The sequence below is a fragment of the Lontra canadensis genome, unplaced genomic scaffold (assembly GCF_010015895.1).
Source record: "Lontra canadensis isolate GAN:19392208 unplaced genomic scaffold, GSC_riverotter_1.0 scaffold15, whole genome shotgun sequence".
NCBI lineage: Eukaryota > Metazoa > Chordata > Mammalia > Carnivora > Mustelidae > Lontra > Lontra canadensis.
Window position 1 is genome coordinate 19,825,618 of NW_022631009.1, and position 18,078 is coordinate 19,843,695.

The 18,078-nt window shown below is 42.1% G+C and overlaps 1 protein-coding gene across 1 annotated transcript in view; it reads right to left on the reverse strand.

Moving 5' to 3' along the window:
* The window catches only part of SPAG1 (sperm associated antigen 1), a 69,284-nt gene that overhangs the window by 19,916 nt on the left and 31,290 nt on the right, over positions 1-18,078 (reverse strand). Inside the window, exons 10-12 of the mRNA XM_032858587.1 lie at positions 17,757-17,916; positions 4,741-5,097; positions 4,350-4,449 (exon numbers count right to left, since the gene is read on the reverse strand). Of these exons, the coding sequence (XP_032714478.1) occupies positions 4,350-4,449; positions 4,741-5,097; positions 17,757-17,916 (617 nt within the window). The remainder of the gene's footprint in view (positions 1-4,349; positions 4,450-4,740; positions 5,098-17,756; positions 17,917-18,078) is intronic.

Consider the following 18,078-nt stretch of genomic DNA (forward strand, 5'->3'; position numbering starts at 1 on the left):
CTATCTACAGTGATCTGGCAAGGAGGAAGCTGACATAACACCTGCCACCTGACACGTCTGCCACTGCAGACTCTCATCGAACTGCCCAAGAGGGCAAGTTCAAGTTCATGCTGCAGGTGAGGAGATGGAGGGGAAAGGAGTGTGATCTGCCCACAGGGCAGTTCTTTTGAATTTTGGCTTTGGGAAAGCCAGGACAGTGCCTGTTCCCAGTGCCCAGATCAACACCTGGCCCATGGGAGGCACTCAGCCAATACCTCCTGAACGAACCTATGCTTTGCCTACCACACACATACAAAAACACCATAAATAAGGGAACTCTGCTGGAGTCATTCACAATTCTCCACATTGTACAGATACTCTACCGCAAAGGCGGGTGTGCTCCCACGCTGCGCACCATAGAGGCTGTCATTAACCAGCTGTAAGATCTAACCAATTTTGTTCTGCCTGGGTGTTACCACTGTGGGTTATTTTAAGGATCTCCTCTGTACTGCACTGGGTTTTAAAAATTTTTTTTCTGTAAAACGTGTATTACTTTTATAACTTACAAAAGTTAAAGTAAAGTAAAACTAAGGGGCGCCTGGGTGGCTCAGTCATTAAGTGTCTGCCTTCCGCTCAGGTCATGTTGGGTCCTGGGATCTAGTACCGCATCAGGCTCCCTGCTCAGCGGGTAGCCTGCTTCTCCCTCTCCCACTCCCCCCGCTTGTGCCTCCTCTCTCACTGTATCTCTCTGTCAAAGAAATAAAATATTTTTTTAAAAAAAGTAAAACTAAGATCAAGTAAAAACTCTTAAAACACTAGAGAACTGATCTCTGAGCAAAAGAATCTATCACTTTTATTTATTTATTTAAAAGATTTTATTTATTTCTTTGACAGACAGAGATCACAAGTAGGCAGAGAAAGAGGAAGGGAAGCAGGCTCATTGCTTCGCAGAGAGCCCGATGCGGGGCTCAATCCCAGGACCCTGGGATCATGACCTGAGCCGAAGGCAGAGGCTTTAACCCGCTGAGCCACCCAGGCGCCCCAAGGATCTATCACTTTTACCATTGCCTTAAATCTAGCTTTGTTTCATACTTAGGGGATACTAACAACATGAACCAAGATGACAAATGTGTATGATACTCCTACAACTACCCAATGTCACCACAACTACCCCATGTCCCCCCAGACTTCCAATGCCCAAGGTGCTATTCAGCCACTGAAGACGGACCCCAGGTAGGCGCAGAATATAACACTGAGAAGATGCATTCAATTTTCAGCACTCCCAGCCCAGTAAATGCAAGGTTTTTTTTTCTCTTTAACCACAATCCTGAAAATGAATATGAGCTTATAAATGGAAATTCCACTAAGAAAAAAAAAAGGGGGGCATTCATTCATAAAAACAGAACTTTTAAGCCAGAGCTAACAAAGGCTTAACTATTCAAGTTAATACAGTTAAGACCCTGCCGAGTTTTAATTTGAAGCCTGTCAGAGAGTAGCAAAAAAGGAGCAAAAGCAGAGAATTACCAGGCAACATTCATTTTTAGTCAATCTGTCAAATTATTCTCAATGGAAAGCCACCGAAAGGTTTTTTTGGTGTAGTGTAGATAACCTCAAAACGTTCTCTAGCGTGGGAAAAGAGGGTTTGTTTTTGTTTTTAGCTGATAAACAATTCTGAAAACATAAAGCAATTTCTAGGACAATGGTTTTAAACTTTTTCCCTGATTCATGGTTCACCTTGAAGACTAAAACAGAAACATGGAGATGCTGTGGTCTAGAGAGGCACAAGGCCCAGAGTCCCCTTGAGCTCCTCAAAAACCCCTTACTCTCCTAACAATGATCCATCCTCTCAGCACACCCCTGAGATATACCTCAGAGGAAGGAAGTGTTTCAGAGCAGGCCCCAGGAGTTCAGATGTGTAAAATCAAACACTTTTCCCCCAAACTGTATCAAAAGTTATTCTTCATAGGTCAAGCTATGAAAGTTAAATCACAGGTTCCCCTCTCTCCCTTATTTGAAAGTTTGCCCCCGTGAGTTTATTTTTGTTTTTTTCTTAAGTTTGACTCCTACTACGACTTGTCTTGGAATAAGGGCTCTTGGCACACAAAACAACTCTCCGAAGAGTGAAGACAATTCAGTGAAAAACTAAAACATAGGTTTCCATGAAAATGTATGGAATTTTCTTGAAGTGAAAAGGAAATAGTCCTACTTTGGCTACTAAATGACTGCTAGTTCATACAGATTAAAATACATTTATTTCAACATGTTCACAAAAGCAAATCACAGTTTCTAGCATTAAAAGTAGTTTGAGGTTCACTGCTTTGGAATAAAATCACCTCATGCCCCTTAGGTTGGGACTCACATGCCAGGTATCAAGAAAACACCTAAGTAGGTCGGGATCCATAGCGGTCAGTACTGACCAGCAAAACAGGATTCCTTGGCCTAGAACACAGCTCTTATCTAAGGACATCTTAACTACACCACCGCCCATCTCCCTCCCCACCCTAAAGCCTGTCTCCTGCTCCTTCCAGACAAACCTCCATTCTAGCCTCCTTAGACACCAGGGCTGGAATCCCATCTTTGACTTCCTCCCAGATCTACACTGAAACACAACAAATTTTAGCAAGAAAATGCTACCTTAAACCATCTCACTTAAGGTTAAGGTGAGCCCGCTGTTTTGCTGTAGCTCTTAACTGTAGGGTTCCCACATTTTAACCGTAGTTCTGAACTCGCTCCCTGTAGGAAGACCCAAGATAAATCTAAAGGTTAACGTGTTCGCCACAGACACTTGCGCTGTAAAGGTTCTTGGCTGCATATCACAATGTTCTTGATACTCCACAAATTCGTATGGTCTTATTAGTTAAATGCAGTGGTAAATGTTTACCAACCAGCTCTCCTGAGAAGAAAAACCCAGATTTGAGGTGCTTGCCAATTTTCATGGTGTCCGTACTTCAACCATGGCAGATTTCAAGCTACCAATTTGACTTCAACCAGCTCCTAAAAATGTAATAATCAGTGTTGAGCCTGCCCAACAGTGCATGGGGTCTAAAGTCAGGGCCAAGTGACTATAAATAGTATTTATTTTAAATTTGAATATGTAAAATTGGCAAAAAAAAAAAAAATCCAAGCCCCTCAACACCTTCTTTTGAAACTGTAGGCACAGATAGTAGCAAGTTTTTACCCATATCAATACACTGATACTAACACTGGAAAAAAATAATAAATTGTTCATCTTATAATGAGGTCCACACAAGTTATTGTTCAACCTAGGGCTTCTGAAAGTGAAAAGGGGAGATGTTAATAATTTGCCAGACAAGAGGAGTAAACCAGGACTGTGAGGGTCAAGCCAGAACACACAACTTATTTTTTAGATGCACTACTAGTAGCTTCTTTCCAAAGGATTTCTGAAACAGGCTTATTACTTGATGGTGGAAGAAAACAAATTTTTCATGTAAATACATTCACCAACCTCAGTATGTAACTTGTTGAGTACCATGGGTGCCTACAGTGCTTGAGGGATGCAAACAGTCTGAAACACGGGTCCTGACTTCACGGAGCTGAAAATCGAGTGTAGTGGATAATGCAAGTACCCACAGGTATGAGAGTGACAGTGTACCGGTTAGAGCCATGCAGGGGACCAGGGAGCCTGAGGTGACCAGGAAGGCAAAGAAGAGGAGGCAACTGAGCAGGGATTTCAGAAGGCAAACATGTGCAGAGGGCATCACAGTGGCCCAAATGAGAGCGGAAAACTCGTTGGGGGGGGCGTGGGGAGGTGGTAAGAGGAGCTTATAACTCTCTGCAACACCACACTGAGCCACGGAATACCTGTTTGAACCACAAAAATAACGCTTCAGGAAAAATTGTTGTGATGCTACAGTGGAGGAGTCAAAAAGACGCAAGGCTTCTCCAAAGTCTAGAACTGACCTGAAAAGAGCATGGATTAAGGTGGTGGCTGTGGAAATGAAAAAAGTTCGCAGTCTTCTATTAATTGTATTCGTATATATGAAGGAGAAAATTTTATCATTTTTATGTATAATTCAATTAACAGGTCTTTAAAGTCTCTAAGAAGTTAGATTCATGCAGAAAATTCATTAAGAAATTAAATACTGGGGTGCCTGGGTGGCTCGGTGGGTTAAGCCTCTGCCTTCAGCTCAGGTCATGATCCCAGAGTCCTGGGATCGAGCCCCGCATCGGGCTCTCTGCTCAGCAGGGAGCCTGCCTCCACCTCTCTCTCTGCCTGCCTCTTTGCCTACTTGTGATCTCTGTCTGTCAAATAAATAATAAAATAAAAAATCTTTAAAAAAAAGAAAAAAGAAATTAAATACTGCATTCATTCATCACACTGCTGACAAACCTGAAAACGCGCCGTTTACCTGTTACAATCTTGAATGCAGCCGCTGCAGTTTCCTCCTTTTAGGTAACACGCCGCTCTATTTGAATATAAGATACTTAGATCCTCTGCATTTCCACTTCCTAAAATCACAGTTCATTAAACACGGTTAAAATCCATTAGCGCAATCCCGGCTCCCCAGCAGGCGGACGCCTGAGGTCTGGGGGGGGGGGGGCCACTGCAGTCCCACAGGCCGCCCGGTGCCCGCAGTGGCCGCACAGGGCGAGCCCACGAGGGACAGACGCAGACGCGCCCCCGCCCGGGCATGTGCTGCGCGTTCCAGGGTGCCGCTCGCCCGGGTCCGTCCCACCCCGCGCTGGGCCCGGTCTGCACCAGCGCGAGCGCCTGTCATCCGGCGGCCGCCCCTCGCCTACCTGCGGGCTCCAGCTGCGCGACCGCCGCCGAGTACTTGAGGGCCGCCTCGGCGAACTGGCCGCTTTTGAACAGCGCGTTGCCCTGGCTCTTCAGGTCCGCGGGGCCGAGCGTGGCGGAGGGGACCGGGCCCGCCGAGGCGTCGGCGGCGGGGTCCCCGGTGCCCCGCCCGCTGCCCGCCGCCGCTGGGGCCCGCAGACGGCCCCGCTTCTCCGCGCCGGCCCCAGGCCCCCGACCCCGCCGCGGCACGCCCTTCTCGGGCCGCTTGCCGCCCTCGCTTTTGCTGGTCAGCTTCTTCTGGATGTTGCCCATGGCGCGCGGCTCGGCGGCGCTCCCGGGTCCCGCCGGCTCCGCGGCCTCTGTGGGAAGTGGATGCGGGAAGCGAGTGTTTGCATCATCAGGAGAAACTACCTACCGCGGCGGCCGCGGGGGAGCCCGGCGCGGACGCGCGTTGCAGCGCTCGCGGGGGCGGGTCGCGGCGGAGGCCCGGCGGGCACCGCCCCGGCGGGCGGGGCAGCGCTGTTCCCGGCAGCTCCAGGGGCACGTCTGCCGCGGGCCAAGTGCGGAGCCTTGCGCTCCCCGGGCCACGCACTGAGCCACCCTGTAGTTAACTGGTTGAACGCCGACGGGCTTGGGACGCGAGCACGGCTCCTCAGAATTATTCCCTGAGTCAAAGCATCCGTGGCAGGTACAGCTTACAAAAACGTACCTTTCTCCCATTTCCGATTTATGAGTGCATGAAGTTACCAAACCTTGAGTACGATCATTGCACCCAAGATCGGGGTATCCTTTTACTTATGTTAAAGAACTGGGAGAAAAAGATAATTTGAAAGTGAAATAAAATCCAAGTGATTTAGGTCTTTTTAAAATGAATTTAGCAAAGAAATTACATAATATAGGCCCCAAGTTTTTAAAGTGAGCCTTAAAAAACATCCATTACAATACCTTATTCAAGCTCAAATTCCTTTGATCATGATGGAAAGACTTCAGGCATTAATCAGAGCTTTAATAACTGATTACTGAATCTATTATTTTTAAATATGAAAATGATGTATAAATATTTCACGGATAGGTGTCTTACCAATATTTAAAACAAGGTAGTTATTTCACAGCACTGTTAAAAAACACTTAAGTACATGGGGCGCCTGGGTGGCTCAGTGGGTTAAGCCTTTGCCTTCGCCTCAGGTCATGATCTCAGGGTCCTGAAATCGAGCAGCATCAGGCTCTCTGCTCAGCCGGGAACCTGCTTCCCTCTCTCTGCCTGCCTCTCTGCCTACTTGTGATCTGTCTGTCAAATAAATAAAATCTTTAAAAACAAAACAAAACAAAACAAAACAAAACAAAAAAACACCTAAGTACAGAGACTGCCAACAAATTCTAATCTGATTTCTTTTTAAAGTAGGCTCCATGCCAAACATAGGGCTTGAATTCAAGACCTGGAGATCAAGAGTGGCAGACCGCACCACTGAGCCCAACTAAGCCAGCCCTTCTAATCTGATTTTTAGTGGATGTATTTTCCACTGTGTTTCATGTGTGGTAAAGCCAGGATTTGAACCACAAGGACAAGGAGAATTGAAAACAACCAGTATTTAAATGAAAATCAGTGGATGGTCAACCTAAGGCAATCATTCAGTATAAAAACACACGAATTAGTAAATATGAGTTTCTATACAGTGTAATAAACAAAAGAGGCTTCATTATAAAAACAATAAAAAGATCTTGTTATAACAATAAATCCCCAGATTGGACCCAGTAGGATTATCAGAGCAAGACTCCAGTCTTCTTTGTCCGGTATCTGCTGCTCAAGTCCCCACCCAGCATAAAAACAGATGAAAGCACAGATTCCTGTCAGAAACAATAGACAATTTAGTATTATTCTCCACTCCTTTGTATGTTATCCCCTCACGTCTTACCAGTACTGTTACTAAAGAGCTGCAGATTATTTAGAACATCATATGGGTCAAGATTTTTACATATACCATTATCCATTATCATTAATCCTTATACCTAGTATTATCTCCCCCACTTTATAAATGAGGCAACAAAGACAGAAGGGAAAAGCTAAAGGCTGTCCCAGAGCCAAGAGAGCTAGAAATCAGCATAACTGGTTTATGGAATTCAAATGAAATGAACCAAAATTAACTAAAAGCCATACCTCTCTCCTTAAGACTGAAATGTCCTTGAACAACTCTGATAGTCTCTAAAGGTAAGCCAAGGCCTGATCCTGAAAGACCTGTGAGTCCTGGCGTGTACTGTACTACCTGTGGGACATTCCAGAAGAGTTGTTCAGAAGGTAGCTCTAAGTGCAGCTCAGAGGTGTGGCCTATCTTGAGTCTTCAGATAAGTCCCAGTTGACTTGGGAGTTGCTGATATAAATAGGATCACTAGAGTCTGGGTGTAGATGAGGTCACTGAGATCTCCAGAAGGATCCCTAAGAAATACTAACACATAAAGAATGATAATAAGAAAAATCTTCAGTGGAGATGGAGGAGTATCTAGAAATGAGAGAAAGCCCAGGAGGGAGTACTGCCTCAGAAACCAAGAAGAAAGAATATTTTAGGGAGGAGGGAGTCAACAATAGTAAGTATCAAAGGAAGGGATGGCCAGCAGCCTCAGCTGCCTAAGGCCTACCAACGACCATTAGATCTAAAGCCATGAGGACTTAGTTCAGCAGGCTTCAGTAGCTTGGGTAGTTGGTAGATGCAAAAATACTCAACAAAACACTAGCAATCTGAATCCAAGAGCATAGTACAAGGACTATATACACCATGACCAAGTGGGATTTATCTCAGGAAGTAGTTCAACAGTGCAAAATCATAGAACATCCACATTAATAGAATAAGGGGGGAAAAAAACCACATGACCATAACTGACACTGAATAGGCATTTGACAAAAGCCAACACCCTTTCATGATAAAAAACAGAAAACTAGAAACAAGTGAAATTTCTCAACATGATAAACTACATTCATGAAAAACCCAATCAACATCATCATACTCAATGGTAAAATTCCCAAAGCTTTCCCCTAAAGTTCAAGAACAAGGCAAGGATGCTGTCTTCACCACTGCAACTCAACATTATACTGGAAGTTGTAGCCTGATCAATTAGACAAGAAAAAAAAAATACAATAAAAAGCATCCATATTGGAAGGGAAGAAGTAAAACTATTTATTAATAGATAACATGATTATTACACATATTTTATATTATATATATGGGTGTGTCTACGTGTATGTGTTTATATTTGGGGGTATATATAATCCTAAAGAATACACACACACACACACACACACACACACAACTATTACTGCTACTACTACTAGGGCTAAAAAGCAAATTCAGCAGTTTCAGGGTATAAGATACACCAGCAATGAACAATCTGAAAATTACAAAAGCAATTCCATATACAGTAGCATCCAGATGAATAAAATATTTAAGGATACATTTAACCAAGGAGGTGAAAGACTTGTATGTAGAAAACTACAAATTACTGGGAAAAAACCAGTAAATGAAAAGATATCTCTTGATCATAGATAGGAACACTTAGTGTAAAGATATCCAAAGTGATCTACAGATCTGACATAATCCCCTATCACAATTCTACAGGCTTTTCTGCAGAAATGGAAAAGGAGATCCTCAAATTCATATGGAATTTAAGGGGTCCAGAGTAATCAAAACAATCTTGAAAAAGAATAACAAAATCAAAGGACTTACACTTCTAATTTCAAAATTTACTAAAAGCTTCATTAACCAAAACAGTGTGGTGCTGACGTAAGGATAGACATCAAGGCCAATAGAATAGAACCGTGATTCTATAAACCCATACATCTATGGCCAGTTGATTCTTGACAAGGATGTCAAGTCCATTCAATCGGGAAAGCATAGGCTAACAAGTGGTGTTGGGACAACTGGATTTTTACATGCTGAAGAAAAAGCTAAGTTGGACTCCTTCCTACCTCAATCAATCAAAATAAGTCAGTGACCTAAATATAAGAACTAAAACCACAAAATTCTTAGAAGACAACATGGGGTAAATCTACATGCCCTTGAATTTGATGATGGATTTTTATTTAGCACACTTAAGTCACAGGCAAGAAAAGAGAAAAATAAACTGAACTCCATCAAATTTTAAAACTTTGCATACAAGGATATTATCAAGAAAGTAAAAACACAACCCACAGAAAGGGGGAAATTATGTGCAAGTCATATATCTTACCTGCAAGGGTCTAGTATCATACTAGTATATTCATACTATATATGAATATAAAGTATATTCATAATGCAACTATAAAAATACAAGCTAATTCTTAAATGGGCAAAGAACTCGAATAAGCATTCCTCTAAAGAAGATACACAAATAAAAATAATAATATACACATAAAAATGGTTAACGTAATAAGTCATTAGAAAAATGCAAATCAAAACTATAGGAGTTGCCGCTTCACACCCACTATAATGGCTATAATCAAAATGGCAACCCATAGCAAGCATTTGCAAGAATGTGGAGGAATTCAAATCCTCATATATTGTTGGTGGGACTATAAAATGGTGGAGCCATTTTGGAAAACAGCCTGGCAGTGCCTCAAGAAGTTAAACAAGAGTTATTTACCAAATAACCCAGCATCCTACTCCTAGTTATGTACCGAAGGAAATTAAAAACATATGCACACACACAAAACTTGTACATGAGGGGCGCCTGGGTGGCTCAGTGGGTTAAAGCCTCTGCCTTTGGCTCAGGTCATGATCCCGGCGTCCTGGGATCGAGCCCCACATTGGGCTCTCTGCTCCACGGGGAGCCTGCTTCCTTCTCTCTCTCTCTGCCTGCCTCTCTGCCTACTTGTGATCTCTGTCTGTCAAATAAATAAAATCTTAAAAAAAAAAAAAACTTGTACATGAGTTTCATAGCCACATTATTCAGAAGAGCCAAAAAAGTGGCGATAAGCCAAGTGTCCATCAACAGATGGATAGAGAAAATGTGGTATTATCCATGCAATGGGGTATTATTTGTCCATAAAAAGGAATAAAGTACCAATACATGCTGCAACATGGATGAACCTTAAAAATATTATGCTCAGTGAGGGGTGCCTGGGTGGCTCAGTGGGTTAAAGCCTCTGCATTTGGCTCAGGTTGTGATCTCGGGGTCCTGGGATCAAGCCCACGTCGGGCTCTCTGCTCAGTGGGGAGCCTGCTTCCCCCCCTCTCTCTCTGCCTGCCTCTCTGCCTACTTGTGATCTCTATCAAATAAATAAAATCTTAAAAAAAAAATTATGCTCAGTTAAAGGAGCCAGACACAAAAGGCCACATATTTTAAGTTTCCATTTATATTGGAAAACTCCGGTGGCAACCCTCTCGGGTCCCCTCTCTCTTTGGGAGCTTTGTACTATTGCTCAATAAACCTTGCTTTGCTGATCTACTTTCTTAGCAACTTTCCAGTATTCTCAGCAGAGGCAAAGCCACAGAGACAGAAAGTAGATTAATGGTGGCAAGAGGAGGGTGATGGAAGTGACTGTTAATGGGTATGAGATTTCTTTTTGTGATGATAAAAATATACCAGGATTAGACAGTAGTAATGGTTGTACAACCTTGTGAATATATTAAAATCCACTGAATTTGAAAAGGGTGAATTTTATGAAATATGGATTATATCTCAATTTAAAAAAAGAATGCTTATTTCACTTTACTCTTTTTTTTCCTTTTCTTTTTTTTACATTTTACTCTTGACAACAAAGGATACTTTACTGGGTTCTTTTTTGTGTGTGTTTTTTTTTTTAATCCCCCATGTAGGTCAATTTGATGGGAGAGAAAAAAATCTACCTTTAATTTTCTTTTTTTGTTAGCAATACAAAATTTGTTGATCATTTAATTTCTCCGTTAGTGATTAATTGTTCATATGCTTTGTTCATTATCGTACTGGGCTCTTTTAACATTTTCTTATTATTTTGTAAAAGCTCTTCATATTTTAAGGTTATCGACCCCTTGCCATTTGTCCTAGTTTGTCATTTACCTTTTAATTTTTTTTATAGCATCTGACTGATACTGGTTTTTCACTTGTATTTTTTTTTACTTTTTTTTTTTAAGATTTTATTTATTTAACAGAGAGAGAGAGAGCATAAGCAGGGGGAGCAGCAGGAGAAGCAGTCTCCCTGCGGAGCTCAATCCCAAGATCCTGGGATCACAACCTGAGCCAAAGGAAGATGCCCAACCAACTGAGCCACCCAGAACGCCCCTGGTTTTTTCACTTTTCCAGTCAACATCATTCACCTTTCCTTTCATGATTTTATCTATTTTTTTAAAGATTTTATTAATTTATTTGACAGAGATCACAAGTAGGCAGAGAGGCAGGCAGAGAGAGAGGAAGGGAAGCAGGCTCCCTGCTGAGCAGAGAGCCCGATGCGGGGCTCAATCCCAGGACCCTGGAAACATGACCTGGGCCGAAGGCAGAGGCTTTAACCCACTCAGCTACCCAGGTGCCCAATTTTATCTATTGTTTTAACTCCTGGAAATCCCTACCCTTCCTCCTTCTTGATCCCGCCATAGAATTTACATAGACAAGAGAAATAACTTTATTTTATTCTTCGGCTTGCAAGTTACTACTTAATCTTCTTATATTTCATTTTTAAGTAGGGATTAAGCATCAGCAGGACTAGGGAGGTTAGATGCTTACTTTCCTGTGATTACTTCTCCCAGACCCTGTAAGAAGACAGAATAAACACCAAAGTCTCTCACAGCTAGTCGTACGCTGATGGTCATGTCTCAATGCTCTCCACTAGGGAAGGAAAACACAAAGTGATGGGGAGTTCCCAAGAAAGCCCAGGAACTCAAATCCTTGGGTCTAATCAGCCTGGCAAATAGATGTTTCTTCAGATGAGTCCCTAGGAGGACAAGTGTCAGTTGTCTTGTCTCCGTACCTGACACAGAGCCATCAGTGTCTATTTAACCAACTGCACTGGCTACATCATACCTTAGTCGGGGTGAGCTGGGCCTGCCCAGCCCGGGTGGCCCTTACAGGGAGCAGCGTTACCAGCTGAGCTTACACAACACTCAAAGCTGCATTTTTCCAGGGGCTTCAGCGCTCCCTGCACCATACCCCATAATGACCAAGAATTCTCTCCTGGAATGTGGTGGGAAGGGGAAACACATGCAAGGATCCCATCCTGATAACCTTCCTCTGGGCTTTAATAGGATTGCCTAAAAGTGACTTGCATTTCTCCCGTCTTGTCCAAGGCTCCAGGACCTCTTTCTACATGTCCTCTAACAATGGACCTTGGTAGAGGTGAGCATGAGACAGTCCTATTGAATTTATTTCATTTTAAAAGGACTGCTTCTGGGTTTCCAGCCATTTATTCCACCTAATTTTGATTTGCTTTCCTGATAAAAGGGAACTAACTAGTCTTAAAATTTATATTCCTATCAAGACATTTTTCTTTTCAGAATCTCACATATTTTTATGTACTCCCTAATCTACAAAATAATTATTGAGGGGCACAAATGCCAAGATCATAAATGGTTCGGTTAGGGGCGTCTGGGTAGTGCGCAGTTGGTAAAGCATCGGCTCTTGATTTTGCTCAGGGTCAGGAGATGGAGCCCTGTGTTTGGCTCTACGCTGGGGCCAGAGCCTGCTTAAGATTCTCTCTCTCTCTCCCTCTCTGCCCCTCCCCCCATCCCTACCCCCCAACATGCTCTCCCTCTCAAAAAAAAAGAAAGGAGAAAAGAAATGGTTTTCTTAAAGCTCTGGCTGCTTGGAGCTCTGAACAGGAACATTGTTTCTCTGTGGTTCTGATGTTAGGGTTAACACCTGACTCAGAGGGAAACATCAACCTATTAAATGATATTACACAACAATTTTGCTGACTCACTTTTCTAATCACAGAATATTACTCATTGTTTAATGATCAGCCCTTTCCTGTTTATCTGTTTGTGGGAGGAGAGCCTTTAGTATCTCCAACCCCCCCACCCCCCAGCTTTGAGACATAAGTGACGGGAACACTGTATACATTTAAAGGGTACAAGGTGGTGATCTGATATAGATATGTATTGTAAAATGATTACCACAGTAAGGTTACCTAGCACACCTATCACCTCACATAACTTTTTTTTGTAATGACATTTAAGATCTACTTTCTTAGCAACTTTCCAGTACACAATATCAAGGTGTTAACTGTAGTCACCACGCTATACATTTCCTTCCCCAAACTTACTCACAGGTGAAAGTTTATACTCTTTGACCAACTTATTCCCAAAACATCCACCTCTGGCAACCACCATTCTACTCTCTATTTCTACAAGTTTGGGTTTTTTTAGATTCTACACATAAATAAGATCACACAGTATTCATCTCTCTCTGTCTGACTCATTTCACTTAGCATAATGTCCTAAAGGTCCACCCATGCTTTTGCAAATAGCAGATTTCCTTCTTTTCTGTCGCCTAATATTCTATTGTAGGTGAGTATGTGTCTCACATTTTCTGTCTCCATTTATCTGCTGAAGGACACTTACGGTTGTTACTGATGAAGGATAGTTGGAAGAAAGGCAGGAAGAGACAAGGATAGCTCCCCACTCTAAGAGGAAACCACCCATAAAAGGATTTTACACCATCCTGGATGGAGCCTTCCACCCTTTCCCATGTGACAGATAGATGACAAAAGCCTGATTGGATGAAAGGCCCAAGTGGAGGGTTAATCAGATTAAAAGAGCCCACCAACAAGCCCATACACCCCTAGACTTAGAAACTCCAGTGGCAACCCTCTCGGGTCCCCTCTCTCTTTGGGAGCTTTGTACTAACGCTCAATAAACCTTGCTTTGCTGCCCACCACTCTGTCTGGTCTACCCCTTCATTATTCAAAGTGGCATGACCAAGAACCGTGAGCACCAAAGGAAAAGAAATCCTGCACCATTACCATGTCTTGGCTCTTGAGAATGCTGACATGAACACAGGGGTGCAGATATCTCTTTAAGACAGTGTTTTCATTTCTTTTGTACATACACCCAGAAATGGGATGGCTGGACCATAGGGTAGCTCTACATTTAATCTTCTGAGGACCCTCTATACTGTTATTCATAGTGGCTGCAAAAGTTTGCATTCCCACCAACAGTGCATGGGGTCCGCTTTTCTCCACATCCTCACCAACACTTGTTACCTCCCATCTCCTTGATGACAGCCATTCAAACACATTTGAGGTGATATCTCATTGTGGTTTTGATTTGCATTTTCCTGATGATTAGTGATGTTGAGCACCTTTTTCCTATACACATGCGCCATGTGAATGTCTTCTTTGGAAAACTGTCTATTCAGTTCCTATGCTCCTTTTTTTTTTTTTAAATCAAAAAAAATCACAGTAGTCTTTAACTCACTTGCTCTTCAACATAGGTTCAGGCTTCTAATAAGAGTTGTTGGTACAATACCAGTGAGCACGAGGGAGATAAACACCAAATTACATGTTTGTTTGACAAGGCAGTCTGGTGACATTCGGTCTGGATTTTATGGAACCTATGCTCTCCTAGTTGGCATCCACTACCCACTTTTATTTGATAGACTTGGAGTCACACAGGTTTAGGCCCATACCCCAGCCATGTGATTAACAGCCCATGAAAATGTGGCAAATCACTGAAACTTTCTAGGCTTCCGTTACCTAATGTATAAAAGTGTGGGTTACAGCTTCCTTGAGGATTAAATAAAATAACCTACATAAGCAACTTTTGTAGTTCTTCAAATGTGCTAATCCTTCAGAAAAAATAGTAATGAGGAAGGCAGTTCTGTCAAAATGGAATAAACACACTCTACCCATCTCTCCCCTTCAATATAACTAGAAACCTGAGACAGAACTGATGGAGTAGCCACAGGAGGACCCTGAAAAGTAAATGGTAGCAGGCGAGGTGGGAAAAGGGCCTAGAACCTGAAATACCACCAGACCAGTAGTGAGCTGCTCCTTTTTCTTTCCTCTGTCATCTCCTATCCTGGTTCAAAGGCTGTCCAAAACCCAGAGCTGGTGTCAAAATAAATCTTGGTTTCTTTTTTGTTTGTTTTGTTTTTCCTTTCTGTCCAATCCCAACCCCCAGCCAATCCTACATCAGCTGCAGTGGTCATGACAGCCAGTAAGTACATGTAAAATCTGGAGGGAGAGGAACCCTTATCTCTGGTCAGAGAAACTGTGGTCCCAAGAATGTTCCATTGCTGTTCTTCTCTGTCCTCTTGCTGCTCGGTCCTGGAGGCACAGGGTCATGGGAAGTGTGCTGTAGAAAGGGGAAAGTAAAAGTCTGCCTTTCTAGCTGGAGGAAGAGGAAGGAAAACCTCTGGGCACCAGAAGGAGTGGGGAAGAATCACACAGAGAAGGGGAAACTCAAGATAACAACTGCATATGAACTGGGCTCACCCTCCAGGCAATCCGTCTGCATAGTGACCCTAAACATCATGCTAGATGTTTTGAGAAGTGAATTATAGGGAAAGACCACTGCCCAGACCCTGGCTGGTCCCTGAGTGGTGTACAGGTGGGACAGATCCAAATAGCACTGCAAAGGTTCTGAAACTAAACTGACATTAGAATCCCAGTTCACAGAAGTCGGGCAGGAAAACTGTTACCCAAACCTAACCAGACTGATTAACTGCCTAAAAAAGATTTAAGTAAGACTGAAAATCGCATATCATAATACTTAAAGTTGCTAGTATAAAGTACAAAACTATCTAATAAACTAGGAAGAAAGAAAATCTCCACATTTGGAAAGGGAAAAGATGATTAAGAAATACCAGACCCCAGTTAAAACAGATGTGAATTATCAAACCCTTTAAGTGACTATTATAGCCATGCTCCAAGAAATAAAGGCAAACACTCTTGAAATGGATAGAAGGGTTTAAAAACTGTGGAGAATTGAAAGATTAAAACAAAAACAAAAACAACAAAAAAAAGAACTAAATGGAAATTTTAGAATGGAGAAACACAGTAACCAAAATTTTTAAATTCACTGAAAAGGAGCAACAGTAGATTTGGGATCAGAGAGTTAAAAAATTGGTGAATTTGAATATAGATCAATAGAAACTTTGCAAGCTTAAAAATGGAGAGAGTGAGAAAAAAAAGAAATCCCCAAGGACTTGTGGGACAAGTCCTAGGTGGTCTAACAATTGTCATAACAGTCCCTGTGGGAGAGAAATTGTGTTGCCCTCCCAGCCCCCAAAAATTTGAAGAATTTTGACAGACCAATAGTTACCAAGGCTTCAGGTGGGGAAAGAATTTGGCCATAAGAAGAGCAAGGAGGGGGGCGCCTGGGTGGCTCAGTGGGTTAAGCCTTTGCCTTCAGCTCAGGTCATGGTCTCAGAGTCCTGGGATCGAGCCCCACATCGGGCTTCTGCTCAGCAGGGAGCCTGCTTCCCTTCCTCTCTCTCTGCCTGCCTCTCTGCCTACTTGTGATCTCTGTCTGTCAAATAAATAAAAAAAATCTTTAAAAAAAAAAAAAAAAAAAAAAGAAGAGCAAGGAGGGGGGCCCTGGGTGGTTCAGTGGGTTAAGCCTCTGCCTTCAGCTCAGGTCATGATTTCAGGGTCCTGGGATTGAGGCCCACATTGGGCTCTCTGCTCAGCAGGGAGTCTGCTTCCCCATCTCTCTCTGCCTGCCTCTCTGTCTACTTGTGATCTCTGTCAAATAAATAAATAAAATCTTTAAAAAAAAAAAAGAGCAAGAAGGAATCTGACATGATGGAATTGTTCTGTATCCTGTCATGTGATTTTATACCTATTAGATCTGTATAGCACAAAAGTCCACTTTTAGTCTGTGTAAATTTTTAAATAATAATTTACAAATAGGATCAACTGATCTAGTTTATACTGTATTTTGTCCCAGGTAAGATATTAAATTATTTCCTTTAAGATACTTGGCTTGACATCTTAAGATAAAATATAAACCCTTAGAACAATATTTGTTGCCAGAATTTATTTAAAATCTGTCTGAAAGATGAGTTTCAATCCTTGAAAAACTGTTTAACTTCTCCCTTTTTCTTCCCTTTGATGCCCTCTTCCTTTCCCATCTCCGTGGTGCTCTTACTCTGATTCCTTTTCTCTCTTCCCCCCTTCTTTTCTGTCCCTTCGTCTTTACCCTGATTGCACTGATATTTTGTCTTGAGCTGTATATTTTACATTATATTTCTGTACTAAAAATATTAAAATTTTTACTTTAAGTTGAATGAGCTAAACATTTTATACTTTTCTCTCAAAATTAAAATATTCTGTCAAATTACTTACAAGTTAATTTTTGCCTATGAATAATCTTCAAAACTATTACTTTCCCTTTGGTTGCTTGGGGGATCTCAGAAAAGGGGTAAAATCGTACCCCCACCCTTGTTACGGGAATAGGTGCATCTTCCCCCTTAAAGGTGATATAACTATCATTACTATATATTATGAAAATGAAGTTTATCTAGTCTAGATTCTCTAAAAAAATGGTACCAGAAGTGAAATTATACCTATTTCTTTTGCATATTTAAAATATTTTTGAGAGGCACATAAGCAATTTCCCAACAATGCATTCATCCCTGTGAAGACAACACATTTGGTTTACAACCAAGTAGCTGTATACAAAACAGTCATCTAGGAGAGGGATTTAAGGTTAACTTGCAAATTATCAATAATGTCAACATACCATGATAAACAAGAATTGAATTGAACTCTAGAGGAAAGGTGTCAGGTTAAGCAGAAAAATGGGTTGGGGAGATTGTATTAAGAAAAACAGTAAGAAAAAACTTGGGGTGCCTGGGTGGCTCAGTCAATTAAGTGTTTGACTCTTGATTCCAGCTCAGGTCATGATCTCAGGGTCTTAAGATTGGTTCTGCTGCTGGTATCCATCCTCTCTCTCCCTCTCCTTCTGCCCCTCCCCTTGTCTCTCTCCCTAAGAAAAAAGAACACCCTTTTTTGTGGATTTACATGGTGCAGCTAGAAAAGTTTTAGCGGACTATGAATTTTGGTAGAAATAGAAAATTTGAGCCAGCCCATACAAAAAAGGGATGTTTTTGCGTAACCAAAAGAGGAAAAATGTTTTACTCTTATCTCCACTGCCGTCTTCCTGGGCTCTTCCGCTGTCCTTCCCACATTCATCCTCTGAGTTTTCTATTTCCTGGATAACCATTCTCTTCCCTTTGGTTTGAGCCCTAGATGCAGGTTCAGAATTTTTCAGATCTCTCTCAACCTCCGACAAGGACTTCTGCAACATAATCACCATGTTAAAGGAAATATTTTCCTTTAATTAAAAATATAACCATTCTGTCAGGTAGCTATATGAAAATACTAAAAAATAAATAAAGATGGGGTGCCTGGGTGGCTCAGTGGGTTAAGCCTCTGCCTTCAGCTCAGGTCATGATCTCAG